This window comes from Lontra canadensis, unplaced genomic scaffold (genome assembly GCF_010015895.1).
Source record: "Lontra canadensis isolate GAN:19392208 unplaced genomic scaffold, GSC_riverotter_1.0 scaffold105, whole genome shotgun sequence".
Classification (NCBI taxonomy): Eukaryota; Metazoa; Chordata; class Mammalia; order Carnivora; family Mustelidae; genus Lontra; species Lontra canadensis.
The window spans coordinates 4224086-4247865 of record NW_022631099.1 but is presented as its reverse complement, the minus strand read 5'-3'; the positions used below and the strand labels follow the sequence as shown (position 1 = coordinate 4247865).

The following is a 23780-nucleotide window of genomic DNA, read 5'->3' as shown; positions in this document are numbered from 1 at the left end:
AAGGCCTATGCTGTAGTGGGCTGGACCATGAGGCTGGTCTCCATAACTGCCAGTCTCCCTACCACTCGAGCCCATGCTCCCCAGAGGACACGTGGAGAGGAGACTCCATCAAACCATGTGATGGGGAGTCTCTGGACCAAGAAGCTTAGCGCTAAACACTGAATTGCTCTGTGATCTTGGTCTGATGATCCTGAGCCTTAGTCTTCCTCCTGTCTACCTCTCAGAGTTGCCTTAAGGATCAACATAATGGCGCATCACCAAAGTGGCATTCTTGGGTGGCACGGAGTACCAGCAGTTCTTCAATATGGGTGTGCCCCAGCATCACTCAGAGGGCTCCTTCAAGGACAGATTTCTGGGCTCCACTCTGAGAATTTTCAAATCATTCGGTCAGGGCATGGGGCCTGAGAATTTGCATTTCTAATGAGTCCCCCAGTGATGCTGACGCTGCTCGTCCAGGACTACACTTTGAGAACCAGTGCTCCAGACCATTTTAAGAGCACTGCCTTTCCACAGCAACCTGGTTTTTCTCCATGAAGCATGCTATTTCAATATTCGACTTTATGTTTATGTTTTATCCTTTTTGCTGTTTTGCTGGAATCTTAACTGAGCCTGTAAATTCCTCTGGGAAGAAATTACACCTTCCACACTCCATATTCTCTCATTTTCTGTTTTGCAAAATAATGAGTACATTTCCAGTGTGATTAATAATAGAAAAAGGAAAGGGAGGGGGGACTCAGAGTACCAACCCCAATAAACAGCATCCACAAATGGATACCAGCCCTGAAATCCACTTAAAAATTAATTATGAGGCAAAGAACATTCCACCATCAGTGGCAATGTGGGAAACAAGATTATGTTCTTGATGACACATTTTGTAAAATGTGGGTTATTTAAGATTTTAGCTGTAACTTACTTAAACACCAACATTTTTTTTGAAATATAAAACCACAAACAGCATTTCAACTCATAATTTTTATAGTGATAGTCAGACAATTGTGTTTTCAACATGTAAAATCCATTACATAGTCATGGCAACAGTTTGCAATAGATTGTAAATTTTTATTGAGATGATCATCTTGCGATTGAATTTCAAAATGTATTATATGATCATCAGCAAATAAGTCCATGGGGGCTGCTAAAGTACTTTGAGTATCATTTATAAAGATCAAAAACCCTGGAAACTCTTTGATTTACCCAGTGAAAAGAGAAAAGTCTCATTGGCACAATGAAATCAATTACTTTCATGGATGAATATTGAATTGCAAAGCTGAGATAAGGTATATTACCTGGTTTAATAACATAATCTTATGTCCTTCTAAAATAGTAGGTTTCATAATCGGGTTTCAATAAGGAATTTTGCAAAAGGCCCGCTTTTGAAAATAATCAAGAAAATGGCATTTCCATTTATCACAGTAATTCTGTAACATTCAAAGGCATATTCCCAAGCAACGGACATCCTCACAACCTTGGGTTCCATACCACTGAGATGCACTACGGAAGTACTTCAGAATGATTTACCATTAATTCTCTCACAGCTCTTGTTTCGACAACACAAATGTGTTCCCACATGACTGACATGTTAAGGGACAATTTGAGCACAACATGAGTGTCACATCTGCTGTGTGTGAGTCTGTATAGAAAACACTACCAAAGCAGAAAACTGCACCCAGCTTAATAGACCCACACAAGAACAACCCACCTCAAACGACCACCTGCTACGTCCACTGACCAGACGTCCTATGAGCCACATCCATCCCCAGCGGGTGTCACAACTTTCCACCACCTTCAGAAAGCATTCTTCACCACCACTGCCGCCCACAGACTGCAACCTTTCGGACACTTACTTCCAAAGCACACTTGGGTCCCTTCAAGGAAATGCCCCATATACACTGCAGGATAAAGTCATGTCTTAAACCATTAACATGCGTGACACTGTGCCATCATTTTTACTTACTTTCCTCTCTTTTTAAATGTGTCACTGATGAAGTAGGAGTGGTGTGCCCCAATCCTACTTTTTCCCATTACCCTGATGGGTTTTATTGCATAACTTTCCATACAGCAGTGATTTTTAGGGACACAGATGTCACATTATAGTAGAACTAATTGTCCCTTGGGGTCACTGTGCTGATAGGTTTCTCTCCCTCCCCTCCCCGCCCGAAGCCATCAGTGACTCTTTTCCCAGGGGAAGCCAACGGCTCATGCCTCCACTTCCCCGCCCTGAGCATGGAAGCTCTGTATTCCGTGCGGAAGGCACATACCTCTCTGCTTTCCCTGTGCTGTGACTGATGATCGATGGCAATAGAGTCGGAAAAACTCAAATGCAAATTCTGACTGTGCCACTGGTCAATTCTATGACTTCGGACAAAACGTTTAAAAATATTGGGTCTCTATTTCCTCATGTATAAATGAGATAAAAGTACATCAAAGGGTTAGGGGAGAAAAATTAGATAAGATAATGTGATATGAAGAAAAACCAAACCAAACAAAACAGTGAGTTCTTTTAACGTCTTGAGTTACAGTCAGAGCTGGAACATCTTAGGGATATAGTCAAAGATACAAACCTAGCCAGTGCTCCTGCAAGAGCCCAGAGTCCCTAGGACCTCAGTACAGTTGGATCAAAAGAACCCTTTCAGACGCGGTCCTAGACATCATCACACTCCTAAGCAGCATCCAAAAAACCTGAAAGAAACGGCTAGAGCCAGAAGCCTCCTCTGTACACTGATCTGGGATCTTCCAAAGATACAGAATCCAGATGACCCTTGGAGGGAGAGTCCTAGTCCGGACTCTCAGGTTGGAACCAGGAGGCTCCAAGGTATACAGAGCCAGAAAGCTCTTAGGGACTAAAGCAGTTCCAGAATCCATTGAGAGACACATTCAGGGCCAGGAGGTACTCAAGATAGAGTTGGCACCAAGAAACCTTCAGAGACAGAACAAGGACCAGGAACCCTCAGGGAAACTATGAAAACCAAGGGATCATTAGGGTCACAGGCCCAGCCAAGGTATCCTCAGGGACAAAGTTAAAATCACAAACTCCTTAGATATATAACAAGAATCAGAAGCTCTCAGGGATGTAGTTCAAGCAAGGCCTTTACAAGGCACACAGGGCCAGGAGCCCTCAGGAACACAGGGCCAGGAGCTCTCAGGAACACAGGACCAGGAGCCCTCAGGGACACTTTTAGCACCAGGAAGCCTCAGACATACGGAGACACCAGATGTCCTTGCAGAGACAGAAACAGTGTCCCACTGGAAATGCTGTCAGGACCAGGAACTTCTCCCTCACATATAGCTGGAGTCGGGTGGCCCTATGACTCACAGTCAAAACCAGGCCATCTCTAGAGTTACCAACAGAGCCCCGAGGTCCTCTAAGGCAAGACCAAAACCCTGACCATTGCTCTCTCCCACAGGACTCACACTTCCATCAAAGAAGTGTCGGGATGATTGTCCCAGAACTCCAAGAGGAGGACCAACTGCCCAACCTCTCAAGATGGGAGTCATAAACGAAGTTCTTACCTGCACACTTGGTTCTGGTGGTGAGGGGAGGCCCTGGTGGTCCTGTGCCTCCCTCCCCTGGTCGTGTGAGCAGCACCCGGATCTCGTACTCCACATCAGGGTCCAGATGCCACAACTTATAGTTGGGAGAGTCCACTATGTGGGTCTCGGCCCAGGTGCCCGTGGTGGTGCGATATTCTACCTCTTTCAGGATGATGGGGCCATCGCCGATGATAGAATTGGCATTTGGCTTGATCCACAGGTATGTGGCCCCGACAGCCAGCAGCTCTGGGGGGGCGATGGGTGTGGGAGGCTCTGTAAGACAAGCAATCAGCAAAAGGATGTCAGACCCGAGTGGTTTACACAGAAGAATCCAAACACATAAGGACAAGGACAGAATTCCAGAGAGAGCAGCTCAGATCCCTTTCTTAACTCCATTCACATCCTACTCGAATTTCCATGATTTTGTATCTACATACCTGAGTCGGTATTTCTTCCCCCACACTACCGTATCTCCTTCATTTAAAGATAATAAAGAAAGAAAGCAATAGTGGGTAAATGGTTTTTCTAGAACACAGATGACAAAGATGCCTGGGTTAATATTCTACTTTCTATCCTCAAATGAGAACATGCCTTTATAGGAGAGGAGTTTGCTTCAAAGCCCAGGGGAGTCTGAGATTTACAAATATTTCTTTCATAGCCACACACAGGTTGTTAGTGGAAGTTCTCCCCAAGTAGTGCTAAGAGCCTAAGTAGCAACAGGATGATGGCACGGCAAAAATTCAGCTTCTTGCTCAACTTCAGCAGGGTCCCTCCAGCAGGGAGAATGTCACTGGCACAGTGGCCACTGTGGGAATAGAGGGTCAAGGGAAAAGTCATGCGGCGTTATCTTGCATCAGCTAGGAGTTGCCCTGCTCCCATTAAGTTCTATTTCTTCAGCTAAATAAATGAGAATTTGGGGTGTCTGGGTGGCTCAGTGGGTTAGGCCTCTGCCTTCGGATCAGGTCATGGTCTCAGGGTCCTGGAATCGGGTCCCGCGTTGGGTGCTCTGCTCGGTGGGGAGCCAGCTTCCCCCTATCTCTCTGCCTGCCTCTGCCTACTGGTGATCTCTTTGTCAAATAAATAAATAAAATCTTTAAAAATAAATAAATAAATAAATAAATAAATAAATAAATGAACAAGAATTTCAAAAGCCCTTAAGGGAGTCTTTCTGGCAATTCTTAGCCTACTGGCAAAGCTGCAGAAATTAACATTAACTTTTTATTTCCTATTTACCAAGAAATCGCACATGCATTACTTTGTGCAAATATTAGGACATTACCACCTCCATTTTGATGCATGAAATCAAAGAACCCAAACAATGAGGTCACCTAACCGAGATCATGAAGCCGGTAAGGCAGGACCGAACCCACATCTTTATGCGTTCCCAGCCCAGCTGTTCCCTTGGACAGCTGCTTGCCTCTAGCTGTCCATTTTCTAAAAATCAAAGTGTATATACTTGTTATTTTCTCCTATAGCAAAAAAATAGCAGTGAAACAATAAAGAAAATAGGAATAAAGAAAAAATAACTCCCCTTTCCTACCACCCAATAAAATAGCCAATTTTATTTCTCCATGTTCCAATTTGTATTCATATATTTAAGCCCTTTTTATAAAGCTACAGCAACATATAGGCCCAATGTTTTTATCTCCTAACTTAGGGCTTTCTAAAGACCTTGTTGGGGCGCCTGGGTGGCTCAGTCAGTTGAGTGTCTGCCTTCAGCTCAGGTCATGATCCCAGGGTCCTGAGACGGAGCCCTGCATTGGGCTCCTTCTCCCTCTGTCCCTCCTTGTGCACTCACTCACTCACTCACTCCTTCTCTCTCTCAAGTTAAAAAAAAAAAAATCTTTAAAAAAATTTTTAAAAATACTTTGTTTACAACATGGATTTTTTAAGATTAATTTCACTTTATTTTAAAATTTCTTTTACTTTTTTTTTATTATGTTCCATTAGCCAGCATATAGTACACATCATAAGTTTTTGTTATAGTGGATTTTGTCATCACTATCTTAAATAGCTACAGAATCATACTAAGTAATCTCAAATTGCTGGGCACAGGAGTTGTTCCAACTTTTGCTACAGCAAATAATGTTGCAACGAATATCTCTGTACAAAGGACTCCAGTTTTTCCTGTCTCTCTTTTTTTTTGGAATCAATTGCCAGAATTGGGATCTGTCAATGGATATGAACAAGTCAGTGATTCTTGGAATAGGATTAGGAAGCGGAGGGTGAGAGGAGGCATCTGGGAGTGGAGTACAATGTAGATGAGCTCAAGAACTTTTGGAGGACCTCTGGGCTATTCAGGGGGGTAAGGCAGGTACGGGTTTCAGTCTGGAACTCCAGTGAGAGCCTCAGGATAGATCAGACTCCTTCTGTGTTTGTTGTTGTTGTTTTTAAGATTTTATTTATTTATTTGACAGAGAGAGAGAGAGAGAAAGATCACAAGCAAGCAGAAAAGCAGGCAGAGAGAGAGGGGAAGGAGGCTCCCCGCTGAGCAGAGAGCCCGATGCAGGGCTCGATTCCAGGACCCTGAGATTATAATCTGAGCCAAAGGCAGAGGCTTAACCCACTGAGCCACCCAGGCGCCCCCTGTGTTTGTTTTTTAATTAATTACCTAGCCACAAATATTCTCCAGAGACAGAATAATTGCTATGAAACAGAGGTGGACAGTATTTTCTCAGTGTGACTTGGAGCAAATCTTAAGGGACAACTTCAGATTGCCCAATTTAACCTGCCATTTGGTCAGAGAAGGAAATTAAGCAGATTAGTCAAACTAGATTCTTTTCTTTACAAAGCCATGAAGGTTATTACTCAAGGCATTGTTATCTCAAAGGTGTTTGCAAATTGATTTTTGGATAATTTGTTCCAGGTAGAGAAGTTAAGTTGGCAGGCAGATAATTTCTGGGCTCATCCTTTGTGCATTTTAAATATATAGACCCTCTGATCATCATTGTCAACTCTCTAGAGTTCCCGTCAGTTTCCAGGGAGGCCCCAAGGGTGGTATTTGGTAGGTCTATGACGATTCTGCCCAACGGCTTAACGTAATTACTCACAGGCTGGCCCTGGACAGAATTAAGAGCAGCAGACTTTAGTACTTTGGGGCTTGAGCAAGTGGCCACATTAAGCTCTCTCCCATCGACTTTACACCACGGTTTTTGCTCTATTTCAAGCATTAGCAGTAAATTGCTGACCACCAGAAAAGAAAATAAAGTATCAATCTTTCCAAATGTTCCTGGTCTCTTTTCACGAATTTCCGATGGTAGGTACAATATTGTAACAAACATTCCCTAGAGTAAATAAATGTCTCCATCTCAAATGACTTACTGGTTCGCATGTCCCTGTGTAGACTAGCCAATGAGGTTCTCCCTCCCTCTGTCCCATCAAGAATATATCATGAAGTACATCACAGAGTTCAGCTACTTGGCTCTAAGCAGCCATCAGATTATTGTTTTGTTTCCTCTTTTATTAGTAACCACTGATTTATAATTGACGTTCTTTACAAATCACATGTTCAAGTGATACAAAGAGAGAGAAGTAGGGATGAGACACATAATTATTATTATTTTTAAAAAAAAAAATTTTTTGTAAGCACCTCCCTTTAAATGAACAGAAAGACCATGTTTGTCAGTTCTCCCCTTTGACATGAACTGTTGAACCAGACAGTGCAAGAAGTCAAGGAGGCCACCTAATCCAACAGCCAGTCTTCAGAAATGAAACCAAGGCCTGGGAGGGCTGATGGCCTGTTAACTAGGAGGAGGTCAGGGGCCGGCCATCAGAACTCAGGGCCCAGGCAGCATTCCTCCTCCTCCCTTTTTCTTCTTGTACTTCAGATGTTTAAGTAATTAGCCAGAAAGATCATTCAGGGTTGTCTTTCCTAGTAGGTTTTACCTTTTGAGGATACATAGGCCCTTGCAAAGATCTGGTGAGAAATTCCAGCCTCTCTCCCCAGAAAAATGCACATAAGTCTATCTGTCACTGAGAGTTATGCCCACCACTTCAGGCATTTGTGAACCCTTCTGAAGCCTAGGAATGAACCCCCGAAGAGGCGATATTGAGAAGAAAGGAAAAACACAAGAGATCCTGCTGACAGACCACATGCCCATAACAGCCTACAATCCTTTGGGACCCTGAAGCTACCCTTTGTTGCAGTCCATAGCAGGGGCTAGAAGTTGGGAGTACAATCATGTATGGCAATGGAACTTGATGTTATGTTCCCGATCTAGTGCTTCCAAGTTCCCATGGTCCCAAACATCTGGGTAAAAATAAACATGTTAAGGTTTCCACGGGACAATGCAAAGTAAATGTGTAGGTCCTCATGGCCATGGACCGCCCAACACATTCATAGATTTCACATTTGGGCTAAAATACTTAATGGATAAAGACATGACCCCAACCATGAAATGCTATATCCTAAGTAGAAATCTACAATGTCTGTCTTAGTAGTTTGGGTTGCTGTTACAAAATGCCATAGACTAGGGGACTTAAACAACAGACATTTATATCTTACAGTTCTGGAGGCTAAGAAGTCAAGATCAAGGTGAGGGCCAATCCAGTTCTAGGTGAAAACCCTCTTCTTGCTTTGCTGGCTGTCTCCTTGTTATGTGCTCCCATGATAGAGAAAGAAGGATCTCTGGTCTCATCCTCCTCTTAGAAGGGCACTAATCCCATAATGGGAGTTCCACTTACATGACCTCATCTAAACCTACCATCTCCCAAAGCCCTACCCTCCCCACCCCCAGCTCCTAATACCATCACATCTGGGGTTAGGACTTCAACAGATGAATTTGGAAAGGGAGGGAGGGATACACAATCATCTGGTCCCTAGCAGAGTCTATGTTTTCAAATTCATCCTTCTTTCCATGAGGGGCTTTGTCTAACTGTCACGACCTTGAGACAAATGACCGGACAGAACTCCCTGTGAAAAGAAATCCCACCTAGTACATACTCCCTGCTTCTCATGTCCCAGACAGAGTGCTGAGTATGTGGACTTCAGGGGAAGAGAAACGTGAGCTCTCTGGACGCATGGAACGAGAGGGTGAAGCAGTCAATTAAAGCAGCAATGACAATGGTAGAATGAAGGTCATGACAGGAGTGGCAGAGGTAGTTAGGGGGCCCATGAAGGGACCTAATCTGGTTTAGAGGTCAGGGAAGCCCTTGCAGAGAAAACTTGCGACCCATGGGCCCAGGATTCAGGTTAAGTTTATGAACAAAGAGAGAATGACGTTGGGGGTCCAGTAGCTGTGAGATGCTGGAAAAGGTACTACACAGGGCCACACTGGGAAACAATTAAATCTCGGTGCTCAGAACATTTGTGAGTTCACTCCTTCTGCAAAGACTGAACCCCTGCTATCTGTTGCACGCTGTCCTGAGCACTGAGGATTCGGCAGTAAACAAAATAGACACAATCCTCTACCAGCAGCTCACATTTAACTTTCACTCAAGGACTGAACGAGAGAGGAATAAGAAGAAAAGAAGGCAATTCAGAAACTGATGAGGAGGAGGAAACAGGAGGTGAATGTTTATGGATCGACCAAATAACATGCAGCTATATAAGAGAATACCATACAGCCAGGGAAAAAGAACAAACTATGGACATGTATGACACTGGTGAATCCCAAAATTACATTATGCAAAAGAAGGAGAGAAAAAGGCATGATGATTCCATTTTTATGAGAAGTTCAAGAAGAGGCAAAATTGACCTACGGTGATGAAAGTCAAAATTACAGTTACCGGGGCGCCTGGGTGGCTCAGTGGGTTAAGCCGCTGCCTTCGGCTCAGGTCATGATCTCAGGGTCCTGGGATCGAGTCCCGTATCGGGCTCTCTGCTCAGCAGGGAGCCTGCTTCCCTTCCTCTCTCTCTGCCTGCCTCTCTGCCTACTTGTGATCTCTGTCTGTCAAATAAACAAATAAAATCTTTAAAAAAAAAAAAAAATTACAGTTACCTATGGGAGCAGGTACTTATTGGGATAAGGCACAAAAGAACTTTCAGGAGTGCTGAAATGTACTACATATTGATCTGGGTAGTTAAATAATAAAAATCAGAACAGTGGTACCCCTGGTGGGGTGACTGCCTAGAAGGGGACTTAAGAAAACTTTCTGGGATAATAAAAATTTTCTGTATCTTGACTAGGGTTGTGTAAGACTCACGAAGCTGTACTCTTCAAATAAAGGTATTTTGCTGTATGTAGGTGCTATGTTTAAGGAAAATAAAGAAACAAACAAATAAAATATGACTTGTCTGTGACCCAGCAGGTGGGAAGAATGCCACTAAATTTTACCTGGAGCTGAACCCCAGACTATCTGGAAGGAATGAGCCTTTAATCCCTCATCATTTGTCCCCAAATAATTCTACCAGCATCACCAGATGCTTTAATTCCTACTATTTTTCCTAAGAAGAGGTTGTTCCTTCACCCACCAGTTCACATCCATGAGCCTTTCCACATATGAAACCACCACGTCCTTCTTTCTACTTGACCCTGCACTATCACTATGCAAAGCCAGGAATGAGTGCCTCACATTCGATGGCACTCTCCACTGACAAAGTCTGGAACCAAATCCAGAGGGAGAAAGTCTAGCCTTTGGGGAGGTGAGCTGAGAGATGGCACTGGCCCCTCCCAACCGGGCATCAAACCACTTCAAACCCCCATGAGCCTTCCACATACGAGTCCTGGGCAGCAGCTGCCCCGGACCTGCTTAGGCTCTCCTCCAACATGTAGGTGGTGAGGTGACCCCTTAATGTAATTCCGCCTCGTCCTCAGGCAGCAAACTCCAGACCAATTCTGTCTTTCTTTTTCCTGCTGTGAGCACTTGTAACAGTTTGACTCCCCAGAAATTCCGACAGAGAGCGAAAGTGCTTCAAATAGCTAGAGAGCAAGCTTGGTGCGTATGTATTGTCTGCTCTAGACAGAAATCAAACCTTTGGAGAAAAACTGAATGTTGCTAAGACATGAAGTGAGAGCCTCGACACGTTTTAGGTGGGTGGAACCTGTCCTCTGACACTTTCTACCGCCCTCCACCCGCCTATCTGATCAACTTTCTAACTGCATTGCTATTTACCGACCCACGAGAGTTTGTGGGAATGCCGACACCCCCTACCCACCAACAGACACACAGACCCTCATGCTATTTAATCATTCCTGCTACCATAGGTTAGCTCATGCCATGGTTCTCCATCAGGATAGTTTTCATTTTACTTTTAACCAAACCAGCCCCATTTTTCTTTTCAATTCTGCTTCATGGATGCTCAAAATCATACTCGTTAGATACACTAGTGACTGGCACACAAGACTGTTTCATAGAATAGTGACTTGAGGATCAAAAAGGAAAAGGGAAAACTAGCTTGGAGACGGGGTCCAAATCTTTCTTTGCTCTGCCTTTAGCATGAACCAGCTCTGTGACCCTGGACAAACCACTCAGCCTCTGAGGCTCTCCAGGTTTTCATCTTCAGAATGAAAGACTGTTTCACAATTCTAATTAGAAAACTATCTAGGGCTGCCTGGGTGGCTCAGTGGGTTAAGCCTCTGCCTTCAGCTCAGGTCATGATCTCAGGGTCCTCGGATCGAGTCCCACATCGGGCTCTCTGCTAGGCAGGGAGCCTGCTTCCTTTTCCCCTCTCTCTCTCTCTCAGCTTGCCTCTCTGCCTACTTGTGATCTCTCTCTGTCAAATAAATAAAATCTTAAAAAAAAAAAAAAAAAAGAAAACTATCTAAAGCCTAAACCAAGGACTATAGAGATGCTGTGGTCATATGTTCACGGACTCCACCTTGACTGTCAGTCGCCAACAGGAGATCCCACCTTCTCCCTTCTGGTGTGGACCCTTGAGGTCTCAGAGCAGAAGACCCAAGCAGACACAGCACTAACTTACCAGTACGGGCCGACCAGAATCAGTCTTTGTGCCCCAGCCCAACACAGAGACCACGTTCAATAAATATTGGATTTTTATTCAAAAGAAAATTTTTGGTAAGTTTTCTCAAAATAAGATGTTGGGGTTGCCCTGAAGAGAAGAAAGAGAGTAAGGAAGAGAATGTTACAGAGAACGGGGAGAGGATATTCATGCTAAGAGCCGCAAGTGCTTGGGGAGGAGACATCATATACGTGGAACAAACAGTAATCAAAGACACAGCCAGAGAAAATTTCTTTGAAATAAACGAAGATCTGAGTTTGCCGAGGATGAAGAACACGGTGGGTTTCAGGAAAATCAATGATGAGACTTGAAATTAAGCACAAACCGGTTAATATTTTGAAATACAAGACGAGGAAAGTTCCCACAAGCATCTAGAGTTTTAAAAACCAGCCTCCGTCGAAACAAAGAAGACTAAGCAATCAGTTCCCAGACTTCAGCATTTCGATTTGAAACATGGTGACATAACAGGGAAGTTGATGAAAACAGTAATAATAATCCCAAATGACAGCAGTGCCAGCTAATATGTACTGCAAAATTGTATGCACCTGTCACTGTTCTTATTGACTTACTTGTTTAATTGTCACAGCAACACCAGGGGTAGGTTCTATTATGATTCACGTTTTGTTTGTTTGTTTTAAAAGAAGAAGTGGGGGGCGCCTGGGTGGCTCAGTGGGTTAAGCCGCTGCCTTCGGCTCAGGTCATGATCTCAGAGTCCTGGGATCGAGCCCCGCATCGGGCTCTCTGCTCAGCGGGGAGCCTGCTTCCTCCTCTCTCTCTGCCTGCCTCTCTGCCTGCTTGTAATCTCTCTGTCAAATAAATAAATAAAATCTTTAAAAAAAAAATAAAATAAAATAAAAAAAATAAAAGAAGAAGTGGGGGGCACCTGGGTGACTCAGTTAAGCATCTGCCTTTGGCTCAGGACATGATCTCGAGGTCCTGGGATGGAACCCTGCATCGGGCTCCCTGCTCAACAGGGAGTCTCCCTCTCTCCCTCTCTCTCTCTGCCCCTCCCCCTGCTTGTGTGCATGCATTCGCTCTCTCTCTCTAATAAATAAAATCTTAAAAAAAAAAATAAAAGAAGAAGAAAGAGATGCAGATTAAGTAACTTGCCCAATGTTGAACAACTAGTAATTCAAGAAGCCAGGATCAGGGGCCCAGGCAGCCTTATGCTGGTGGTGGAGGGTAGGGGGGGCTCCCAGCCCTAATAATGTAACACACACACAAGGTTTTAAGAAGATGTTTCATAGCCCAGTGACTTCCCAGCCACAGCTAAACTGTGGTGCATTTGCACAGCCAACAGAAAGACACTTTCAGACTCTGAAACCTGTGGGAAATACAATGTCTACTTGCCCTTCCTTGGAGAAAAAAATCACTTGAAGACAGACATCCACCTTGGGATGAATCAAAATCATGACTCGAGGATGGAGGAACTGAGTTCCTGAAAGAATCTAATAGACACACCGAACGTCTCTGGAAGAGTCTCTCACTCCTCCCCTTCTCCAGGTGCCTCGCTTTTTCTTGTCCTTCAAGGGTCAGCTCTTCTCTGAGATGCCCTTCTGGCTCTCACCCCAAGGCTGGGTCTTAGCCCAGAGTCCTGACAAACAAGCTTGAGACAAGCATTCTGTGCAAGTGCCTGACTGGAGGAATTTCTAGAAGGAGGAATGGTAGGGGAAAGGTCAGGAAGCCAAACGTGGGTGTGGTTCGAGCGGCCGACTCCAGCAGCCTAACCCCAGGGGAGCTCAGGAGCACAGAGTGCACCACCTCCCTTGTCCCCCACGGAGACGAGGTCAGCCATTTGCACACCTGTGTCATTAACTGGCTCTAGGCTATTCTAGGGTGCAGGCCCAGCCCCTCAGCCAAGCAGCATCCATGTGGCTGAGGACACTTACCCCAGGAAGACTGTAGTAGATTCCTAGGGCTTCTCTAACCACATACTACAAACCGGGTGGCTTAAAGCACCAGAATTCTATTACCCCACCATTCTAGAAGTGAGAAGTCTGAACTCAAGGTGCCAACAGGGACATGCTTCCTCCGAAGCCTCCAGGAAAGAGTCCTTCCTTCTTCTTCTAGCTTCCAGTGCTTGCCAGCAGACGTTCATCTTCCCCGGAGTACAGCTGTGTCACGCCTCTGTCTTCACGTGGCTTCTCCCCTGTGTGTCTGTGTCTCTATGTGCACATTTCCCTCTTGTGATAAGGACACCAATCACACTGGATGAGCTCCCACCCTTCCCCAGTATGACCTCACTTTAACTGAATAAATTACATCTGCAAAGACCCTCATTTCCAAACATGGTCACGTTCTGAGGCTCTAGGAAGAACCTGAATTCACAGGGGAACAATCGATATTCAAGCTAGTAGAGGGGGCAGGTGGGAGCCTTCGGCAGCCACACTCCTGGCAGCCAGGGGCTGGGTGCACCAGGCAGGGGAGGGAGAGGTACATTGGGCACACCAACAGCATCCTCTGGAGTGGACAGGCCCTTCAGGGCTCCCTGAGCACAAGTTCATCCCAGAACTTGTACAGCACATGGAGACAACTTGCTGGTGGATCTTTCTCAAGAGCAAACACCAAGCCATGTGTGCTTGGGTCCCCAGGCACCATCATGGGGCCTGCTCTAGGGTGAGCTGGATCATGGAGTCAGAGCATCCCGGCAGTTTTTCCCTCCCCAGTGTGGGATTTGAGGACATGGACCACCTATGAGCATTTATTCTTCCCTTTTCTGGCATAAACATTTCTAGTTCTTAGGATTCTAAGCAACTTATCCCTATGGCGAGCTACCTTCTCTACCCCATCTGCAGCAGATTGTGGGGGCACCCAGGCCATGGTCTCTTGACTTACCTCGGGGTCACTTGTAGTTTCAGTGGATAATACTGCCATGCACCAGTGACTTCCTAACCCCAGCACCGACATGCCCCAGCCTAGAAGCTTCCTACAGCTGCCAGGGTTTGCTGGACCCACTGTGGGGCAGACTGGGCATGCCAGGGTATTACCACTCCCTGCAACCACTCTTTCCCAATAGGGAACAGGAGCTACTGGACAGACAACAGCCCAGTTTCCCTGACCATTGGTGGGACAACGGGCCTGCTTTACTTAGTCTTTTAAAGGATCTCTAGCGGACCTGAGCATCAGAGGCTCCCCAGAACGACCAGCTCATTCATGCACGCTCTAGGAGAAGCCAGCCTCTTCCTTTCCTGCCTCATTGCCCCGCTCCTTTACCACTGTTCTCTTCAATTTCCAGATAAATAACTTGCAAACCATTATCTCAGGGCCCGTTTGTGGAGAAACCCAAGGTAAGAGATTAGGAAAACCAGGGCAAGTTATTTAACTTCTCTGTGATTCGGTTTCCTCATCTATAAAATGGGGACGATAACCCCATTATAGATATAGACACAGATAACCGCACCTCCCGCACGTGGGTTTGCCATGAGGATCCCATGAGGTAGTAGAGTCAGGAATCCCAGAACAGTCCCAGCACATCCCAAGTGCACTGTGTAGACTACCGTCTCCCACCTCCCAACCAATTGGTGGGAAACCTAGCTGGTGCCCTCATTTTGCAAGACCCCCCACCCACCCATAGAGAGACACAAAGATTCTATTAAATGCGCTCCCTTTCCCATGTCAGGATAAAGAGGGGCCCCAGTAATGTCAGAGTATACTCCTGCCAACATTTCCACAAGCAGATACATTTAAGAGCTCAGCCTCGGTCTACTTAACACAGTCGTGTTGCAACCAATGAAGTCATTTAAAAAAAAAAATGCATAATTCAGTAACCACTCAGCACCAGGCGGGATTTCATGATCTGTAACACTCTGTCTGCTCCTGGCTCCTCTTTTTCCCCCAGCGCCTCGATATTTTTGAGATCACTCTTCTTTGGGCCACTTCCCAAAATTAAGAACAGAGTAATCATTCTAGAAGAGCCTTTCTTCCCTGGCCAGCTAATCAAGGGTCCTAAGAAAGTATGAATCAGGAGTCTATCTCCCTGCCCCGAGGAGGGGGGGGGGGCGGGGCGCGGCCTTGGAGAGCCAGGGTCCCAAGCCTTCGGAATCAGAGGCCACACTGTAGAAGTATCTCATTCTGGAACAGCCCAGGTCCGTCAACAGGCCCGGTCGGCCTCCCCTGCCCCACCTCTGCCCAGCAGGTAGGCTCTAGAGAATTGGGTGGAAGGAAACCAGGCCTTGGCCAGTTTGAAGCTCTGATTCCAGAGACGCCCTGTCTGTCACACCCGCAGGAGGCAGCAAGGGCAAGGGACAAGGGCGAATAATCTCCCGACACCATGTGTGGGCTCTAGTCTAGGATTTATGCATGTGGACTCACTGATTCCTCCTGGCACACCCTGAGGTAAGTGCTATCGCAGTGTCCATTTTCCAGGTGAGGGAGACCACATCCCAAAGGAATGCGCTAGGTATTCACCTCCCGTCCTTCGGCTCCAAGGCCATGGTGTGGGAAGCGGCTCTGTGACGCCCGGCACGGATTCTACACACTGCACTAGGGATTCCCCTGCCGGCCTTGGCTCAGTCAGACCTGCGGAGGCTCCCTGCAGAGACCAGCACTGTGGAAGAGGGAAGGAGATGCGCAAACATCTCCCATCGGCCCCTGCAGAAGCAGTACCATCTGTGGTCTCCGTCTTCAGGGGGTTCCGCATCGCCCAGCAGGGTCCCTCCTCCACATGCCCATTCTCTTGTGTGACCACAGCACCGCGTGTGAGAGATGCTTCCTGCAATTCCTGGCCGCCTCAGTGTCCCATGTTTGCTCTGTCATCCTCCCAACACCTGTGTAACTCTCTGTCTGGGGCGCCTGGGTGGCTCTGTCGGTTAAGTGTCTGTCTTTGGCTCAGGTCATGATCCCGGGGTCCTGGGATCGAGCCCCATGTCGGGCTCTCGGCTCAGTAGTGAGCCCGCTTCTCCCTCTACCTGCCACTCCCACTACTTGTGTTCTCTCTCACACACTTGCCGTGAAATAAATAAATAAAATCTTTAAAAAAATTAAACACCTCTTTGTCTGAAGTACCCACTACGGTTTGGGGTTTCCTTTCTAGATCCCGACTGACAGAAGATCTTATAATTCTCTCCACCTTGTGGGTGACGAAACAAAGGCCCAGAGGCCGAGAATCCTGTCCCAGGTCATGCAGCTAGGACCCAGTGGTGCTGGGGTATGGGGATGGCTTGCTCTGGTCCTCAGGTCTGACCGATGCGTGGAACTGCCCCCAGGGTTCTCAACACCGGGGGCAGCTGGAGAGCAAGACTGGCAGACGAGAGCCAGGGAGAGAGGGGTTCTGTTCAATGAACAAGTACCAGGGGCTGGATCTGTGTTCTGAAGACAGGAAGTCAAAGCAAAGCATAGTCCCCACCCCGGACAGACCTAGGAGGCTGGGGAGTAAAACAGAGGCAGGGATCGCTAAGATGCAAAATACGGTGAGGAAGGCCAGACAGCAGCAGGCCAAGGTCTGGGGGACACCCAGAAGAATGTGGTACACAGAATGGTGGCCCTCAAGAGATATCCGTGCCCTCATCCCCAGAACTTTACATGGCAAACATGACTCTGAAGATGGGATGAAGTCATGAGTGGGGAGAGTGTCCTAGCCTGGGGAGGAGGACCCAGTGGAATCAGAAGGCTCTAAATGACCGAGGAAAGCAGAAGAGTCAGAGACAGAGAGGGGCCAGCAGATGCTGCGCAGCTGGTTTCCAACACGGAGGAAGGGGCCACCACAAGGAATCCAAGTGGCCTCTACAGACTGCAGGAGGCAAGGGAAGAGACCCTCCCCCAGAACTGAAGAAATGCAGCCCTGTTGCCCCACCGTAGACTTCTGACCTCCTCCATGTTCGGGACATAATGAGTTTTTACGTTTTAAGCCACTAAGTCTGTGGTAATTAGTCAGAGCAGCCCTAGGGAGGGACTCGGAGGCAGCAATCAGATGGAGGGCATGAGGGAAGGCATCGTGGAGAAATCAAATCATGAAGTTGTGAGAGAAAGAGAGAGCCTCCTGGGAAGGAGGCACCTGCGTGGGGACGAGAAGAGCCGGGGTCACTCCGGAATGGCCCGGCTGCTGGAACATGGTCAGGGGAGGGGGAAAGGGCCCAAAGGCAACTGGAGAGGTCAACGGGGACCAGAGAGGGAAGAGTCTTCTTGAGGAGCCAGGGCTTCAGCCTGAGGCTTTGTAAGGAGTCACATGATGTATGTGCCTGTTCTTTCTGCACGAGTTCTGAGTGCTGGGAGAAGAATAGGTCCGAAGGAGAGACATCAGAGTCAGGGGGCATCATGTCCACCACTGAGAAGGAGATGATGATGTCTGGACCAGGATAATGGCCATGGGGGTGGAAAAAGAGGACTAGACACGGGTTTAGGACATTGGCCAGGACTCAGTCTCTGATTGGACCAAAGGGGCAGCAAAGGGACCAGAACTTGCACCAGGACCAACATAAGACTAAGATCCAATAGGCCAGGGGAGTCCTGGGCACATGCACACGTGTGGAGGACCAGTCTTTCCCTGACCTCCACAACGCCTGCCTGGTCCACGCACATGGTTTCTGTTCCACGCGTCCTGCCCAGCATCCCTGGGCACGGCACTGGCTTCTGCACACAAGGCCCCATACCCTGGACTCTACCCTTTCACATGTTCATATTCATTTTCCCATATCACGGGCAGACAGACAGACAGTATGACTTAGAACCTCCATCACTTATTTTTATGACTTTGGGCAATTCAATTAATTCCCTTGAACCTCAGTTTCTTCATGTGTAAAGCCAGGGTAACGGATCCCGTCCCACTGGGTCCTGTTGAAGACCCAATGCAAGTATCTGTAACATGACGGGCCCCCAGTGAAACGTGAGCTATTCCCTTCTCCCCTGCCTCGGGGCCTCCCGCACTTGTCCCTCTCCCCAGCCCACAGCCCCCTCCGTTAAGGATCATCCCACCATTCTCAGGCCCCCCATGAACTCCGCTCTGGGCATCTGAGCAGCACCAGGGCACCTGGGGCTCATGAAGCTGCATGTGGAACCGCTAATCTCCCACCCAGATGGGCAACGCACCCTCCACGAGCACCCGGGGGAAACACAGGGGCCGTCTTCACAGAACACGTCTGAGAAGAGCTGGAGGAGCGGGAGAGCTGGGTGGTGAGGAGGGAGGGTGGGAGGAGAGAAAGAGGCAATTCAGGGCAACCTGAGTCCAGGCAGTTCCCTCAGTTGCTATGTTACCAGCCACAGGAGAGAGAGCAAAGCAAAGGGGCGGGGGCTTTAGAGATATTGTTATTTTGCAAATTTCTCTCCTCAGCATATCCCTGGGTGCCTGTGCGGGGTGGGAACAGGGAGAGGAGGTACTGGGCTCTAAGCAGCTCAAACAGCCGAAGTGACTACAAGGTTTGACGGCTCTCAAGTGTCAGGAAAAGGCGTCCAGACGGATTAAGGGGCTCAGGATAGGCTGCTCAGTTTGTGGGGAGAGTTTAAGAGGGGAATGCCCCCTTTATAAAAGGGATCCGAAAAACGTGGCTTCTTCCAACCTCCCCACCCCCATCGCAGGCCCCACCGGGGCTGCCCCTGCCTTCTGCCACATCCAGCAGGAAGACAGAGCTGGTGTTAGCAGGCCTACAGAGCAGCGCTCTGGGAAAGGCCTCTGAACACAAGAACACGGAAAGGTCTCATAGACCATGGGCCACTGAGGCCTCATAGACCAGATGCCATAATTCTGACTCAAGCAGGTGGACACTGGACTCTGAGATCCGGAGCAGTGGCTTCAAGTTGGCACCCACCACAGGCCACAGGACCTCGGTACTTCTGTGGCAAGGAGGGAATATGGAAGGGGAGAACAGGGCATATTTACTGGGTATCCCATTTCAGGCACTATTCTAGATGTTTCTAACACCTCCGTCATGTGCTTCTTAACCACGGACAGAGGTTAACCCAGAGAAATACAGAGCAACTTCTGAGGTGATCGACAAAGTGACACAGTTTCTAGACAGAACGCCTCCCTGGGACAAAATTCTAAAAGAAACTTGCATTTTTACATGTAGAAAAGGTTTCAAGGGAATACCACCTTTACACAAATTCTTTCAAAAGAATGCAGAAGAAATACTTCCCAGCTCATTTGACAAGCCTAGAATAACTGTCACGCCAAGACCTTACGAGGATATCACAAGAAAAGAAACTTCCAGGCCAATCTCTCTCATGAACAGAGAGATAAAAAGCCTACACATTACATTAGCAAACCAAATCCAGGGATACATAAAATGAGTAATAGATCGTGACCACAGTGCATTCATTCCAGGAATACAAGATCAGTTTAATATTAGAAAATTAATCAGTATAACTCATCATATTAACAGACTGAAAGATTAAAAATCATGCAACAATCCCAAGAGATACCAAGGAAGCATCTGACGAAAGTCGGAATCTATCCACGATAAAACTTCTTTTTTTTAAAGATATTATTTATTTATTTGACAGATAGGGAGAGAGCGAAAGTAGGCAGAGCAGCAGGCAGAGGGAGAGGGAGAAGCAGGATCTCCACGGAGCAGGGAGCCTGACGCGGGGGGCTCGATCCCAGCACCCTGGGATCACGACCTGGGCCGGAAGACAGCTGCCTAACAAGGCCCCCCTATCCACAATAAAACTTTCAACAAGCTAAGAAGAGAAGGGAAAGTTCCTTAATCTGATAACAAGCATCCAAAACATGGTCTCACATCGCAATCCATGGTAAATACTAAATCCTTTCCCCCAAATCTCCCCAGTTTTACTGGATGCTCGAGCCATGGCCATGGGGTAAGAAAAAGACATAAAAGACATTAGGATTGGAAAGGAAGTAATAATGCTCTCGTTATTCATAGACTATATGCGTATGGAAAAAAATCCCAGAGTCTCAAATTAGGATGAAAATCAAAAGCGAGTCTAACATCCTTTCATATATTAAAGCCAATGTACTTTGCCGTGCTGTTAGATTTCAATCAACAAAAAGGGAAGAGTTTCCTATCATCCATTTGCATGATACGGATAAGCTTTTCTTTTTTTTTTTAAAGATTTATTTATTTATCAGACAGAAATCACAAGGAGGCAGAGAGGCAGGCAGAGAGAGAGGAGGAAGCAGGCTCCCCGCTAAGCAGAGAGCCCGATACGGGGCTCGATCCCAGGACCCTGGGATCATGACCCGAGCCAAAGGCAGAGGCTTTAACCCACTGAGCCACTCAGGAGCCCCTGTATAAGCTTTTCTAACCCTGCTTCTATTTCTTCCCTCTTCAGATCTATTCTCCACTCTGTCCTGCCTTAACCTGATCTTCCAAAAGTAACAACTACATTCTATTACGTGGCCTCAAGCACCATGAGGGACAGGGCCCGGCGGCCTCTTCAGCCTCATCTCCTGCCACTAGCCCTCCTGCTGCTCAGGCTCCAGACACACAGGTCTGTTTTCAAATATTCCTAATGTGTTGTGAGCCTTTCTACCTCAGGGCCTTTGCCCACACTCTTTCCTCTTCTCCCTGCTCCACCTAGTTTACTCTTCACAGCTCAGCTCAAACCGTATTTCCAGACCTCCCCGGAAGCTCTCAGACATGCTTCTTCAGGGCAGTTACATTTTGTGTGACCATTCACGCTGGTCTCCTCCACTAGGATGTAAGCATCACGAGGGCAGAGGCCACGTTGATATTTTTCAGTATCTTATTCACAGCACCTGCCTTGATCTTTGGCACACAGTAAACACTTCATAAGTATTCATTGAATGAATGAGTCAATGCAAAAGCCAGAAGAATCTTCTTCTGTCAGGGAATCTGATTTTTTTTTTCCCCATTAAAGTTTGGAATGAAGAATATTTTGAGAGTAGAGAGGAGTCAGAAGAATTGGTGGCTTGATATTATCAGGAAACTCAGCAGTACAAGAAGCCTTGAACAGAGCACACTACCTCAGAAAGGGGCTGCTCCTCTCTGCCCAGAAGGACCCCAGGAACCCAGCTTGCCACTTTAAGCATTGGTGTTAATTTTTTTAATTAAACTATTTGAGATAATTATGGATTTACACCAATTCCAACCAATAATAGATGCTATATATCTTTATTTTTATTAACACAATGTATTATTTGCCCCAGTGGTACAGGTCTGTGAATCATCAGGCTTACACGTTTCACAGCACTCACCATAGTATATACCCTCCCCAATGTCCATAACCCAACCGCCCTCTCCCTACACCCCCACCTCCATGCCCCAGCAACCCTCCATTTGTTTCATTAGATTAAGAGTCTCTTATGGTTTGTCTCCCTCCCGATCCCATCTTGTTTCATTTTTTCCTTCCCTACCCCCTACAACCCCTGCCTTGTCTCTCAAATTCCTCATATCGGAGAGATCATATGATAATTATCTTTCGCTGACTGACTTATTTCACTCAGATGCTATGTATCTTTTACTCAGCTTCCCCAATGATAACTTTGTGCACGAGGGTCATACTGGGTGGGGCTCAGTCTGTTAAGCATCCAGCTCTTGGTTTAGGCTCAGGTCGTGATATCAAGCCCCAAGTCAGGCTCCAGGCTGAGTGCAGAATATGCTTAAGATGTTCTCCCATTCCCTCTCAACCCCTCCCCACTGCTCACTTGCTTGCTTGCTCTCACTCTCACTCCCTCCCCTGTCCTCCCTAAAATAAACAAATCTTTAAAAAAAAAAAAAAAACAACAACCTATCATGCAAGGGTGAGGATCATGTTGTTTCCAAATATCCTGCTTCCAAGAACACCAGGGGTTGGAAAAACCAGTCTAGGCAAAGGACCTGCATCAAGAGCAGGACTGAAATACATTAATGTGGGTGGTTGAGCCTGCAAAGTCTGACCGTGGAGTCTGGCAAGATGGCTTCTCCCAAGAGCATGCCAAAAGAGGCACAGACGACAGTACAAATCCTGAAAGATACAGGGATTACAGAACAGGAGCCGAGAGTTATAAATCAGATGTTGGAGTCTGCTTTCTGATATGTGACCACAATTCTAGATGATGCAAAAATTTATTCAAGCCATGCTAAGAAAGCTACTGTGGATGCTGATGATATGTGATTGGCAATCCAGGGTCGTGCTCATCAGTCTTTTAAATCTCCTCCCCCAAGAGATTTTTTATTAGATATCGCAAGGAAAAGAAATCAAACTCTTTTGCCATTAATCGAACCATATTCAGGCCCTAGGTTAACACCTGATAGATATTGCTTGACTGCTCCAAATTATAGACTTAAATCTTTACCCAAAAAAAGGCATCTACTTCTATGGGAAGAATAACAGCTCTGCGGTTAAGTGCTGGCTGAGTTACTAGCAGACCAAGTACTCCCACACTTAGCACACCAACCCCCAAACCGAAGCTGCGTCAACTGAAGGAGGGCCTCCAATGTCCCTCACAGGGCAAAGGTTTACAGTACAGATGCCCACGTCACAGTCCCCAACTGTAAAAGCATCAATTCCTGCAAGATTGCAGTTCAGAATGTTCTGATTAATCCGTCATTAATTGGGGCCCAAAACATGAGTACTACTAAGATGGTGGCCATTACCAAACATTACCAATGAATCATCAAATGCATTGAAAAGAAAAGGAAAAAGAAGGATGAGGAGCAGCAGTAGAGGTGGGAGGGGGAGACAGAGACAAAGAAGATGAAGATGACAAGGACAAAGAGGACAAAGACAAAGAAGATGAAGACAAAGAAGATCAAGACAAAGAGGAAGAAAAAAAGGAGAAAAAGGAGGAGGTGGAGGAGGAGGAGGAAACAATTTGTAATCTAGCCCTGATGCCTGTAACATGTACACTTGGTCCTGAATCCATTGTACTGAAATTACATATGCATGCTGGAGGCTTCCAAGTTGTGTTGTAGAAAACTTAAATGATACTTAATGAGTAAATATAGTTATCCTTCCCAATTGAGATGTTGGATTTTAATAGGATTAGCAATGGTTTTTCATCAGCCTTTAAGTGTAAAAAACAAAGCTGTCATTCATAAAAAAAAAAAAAAAAACTATCATACAATATTACAACCAGAACATTGACACTGAAAAAGTCAAGATATAGCACATTTCCACCACCAAAGGGAACCCTCATGTTGTTCTTTTATAACCGTACTCACCTCCCTCCTCACTTCCCCAAACTTTATTCTCAAGCCCTGGGAACCAGGAGCCCATTCTCTATTTCTAAAATTCTGACATTTAAAAAATGTCCATAGTCTTTGGGGATTGGCTTCCTTCACTGAGCATAATTTCCTGAAGATAGAACCAGGTCATTGTACATAGCCACAACTAATTCTTTTTTTTTTTTTTTTTTTTAATTGCTGAGTAGGATTCCATGGTACAATGTACCACAGTTAACCATTCACCTGGTTTAAAAAACAAAAACAAAAACTGGGCTGTTTCAGTTTTTAGC

The 23780-nt window shown here is 46.3% G+C and overlaps 1 protein-coding gene and 1 pseudogene across 14 annotated transcripts in view; one reads left to right on the top strand and one right to left on the bottom strand.

Annotated features, from left to right (window-relative positions):
* PTPRT (protein tyrosine phosphatase receptor type T) overlaps positions 1-23780 on the bottom strand; it is a 1045273-nt gene that overhangs the window by 588473 nt on the left and 433020 nt on the right. For all 14 annotated transcript variants that reach the window (XM_032838508.1, XM_032838515.1, XM_032838509.1 and 11 more), the window contains one exon: positions 3511-3804. In XM_032838508.1, the coding sequence (XP_032694399.1) occupies positions 3511-3804 (294 nt within the window). The remainder of the gene's footprint in view (positions 1-3510; positions 3805-23780) is intronic.
* Positions 20169-22936, top strand: LOC116855690 (annotated as a pseudogene).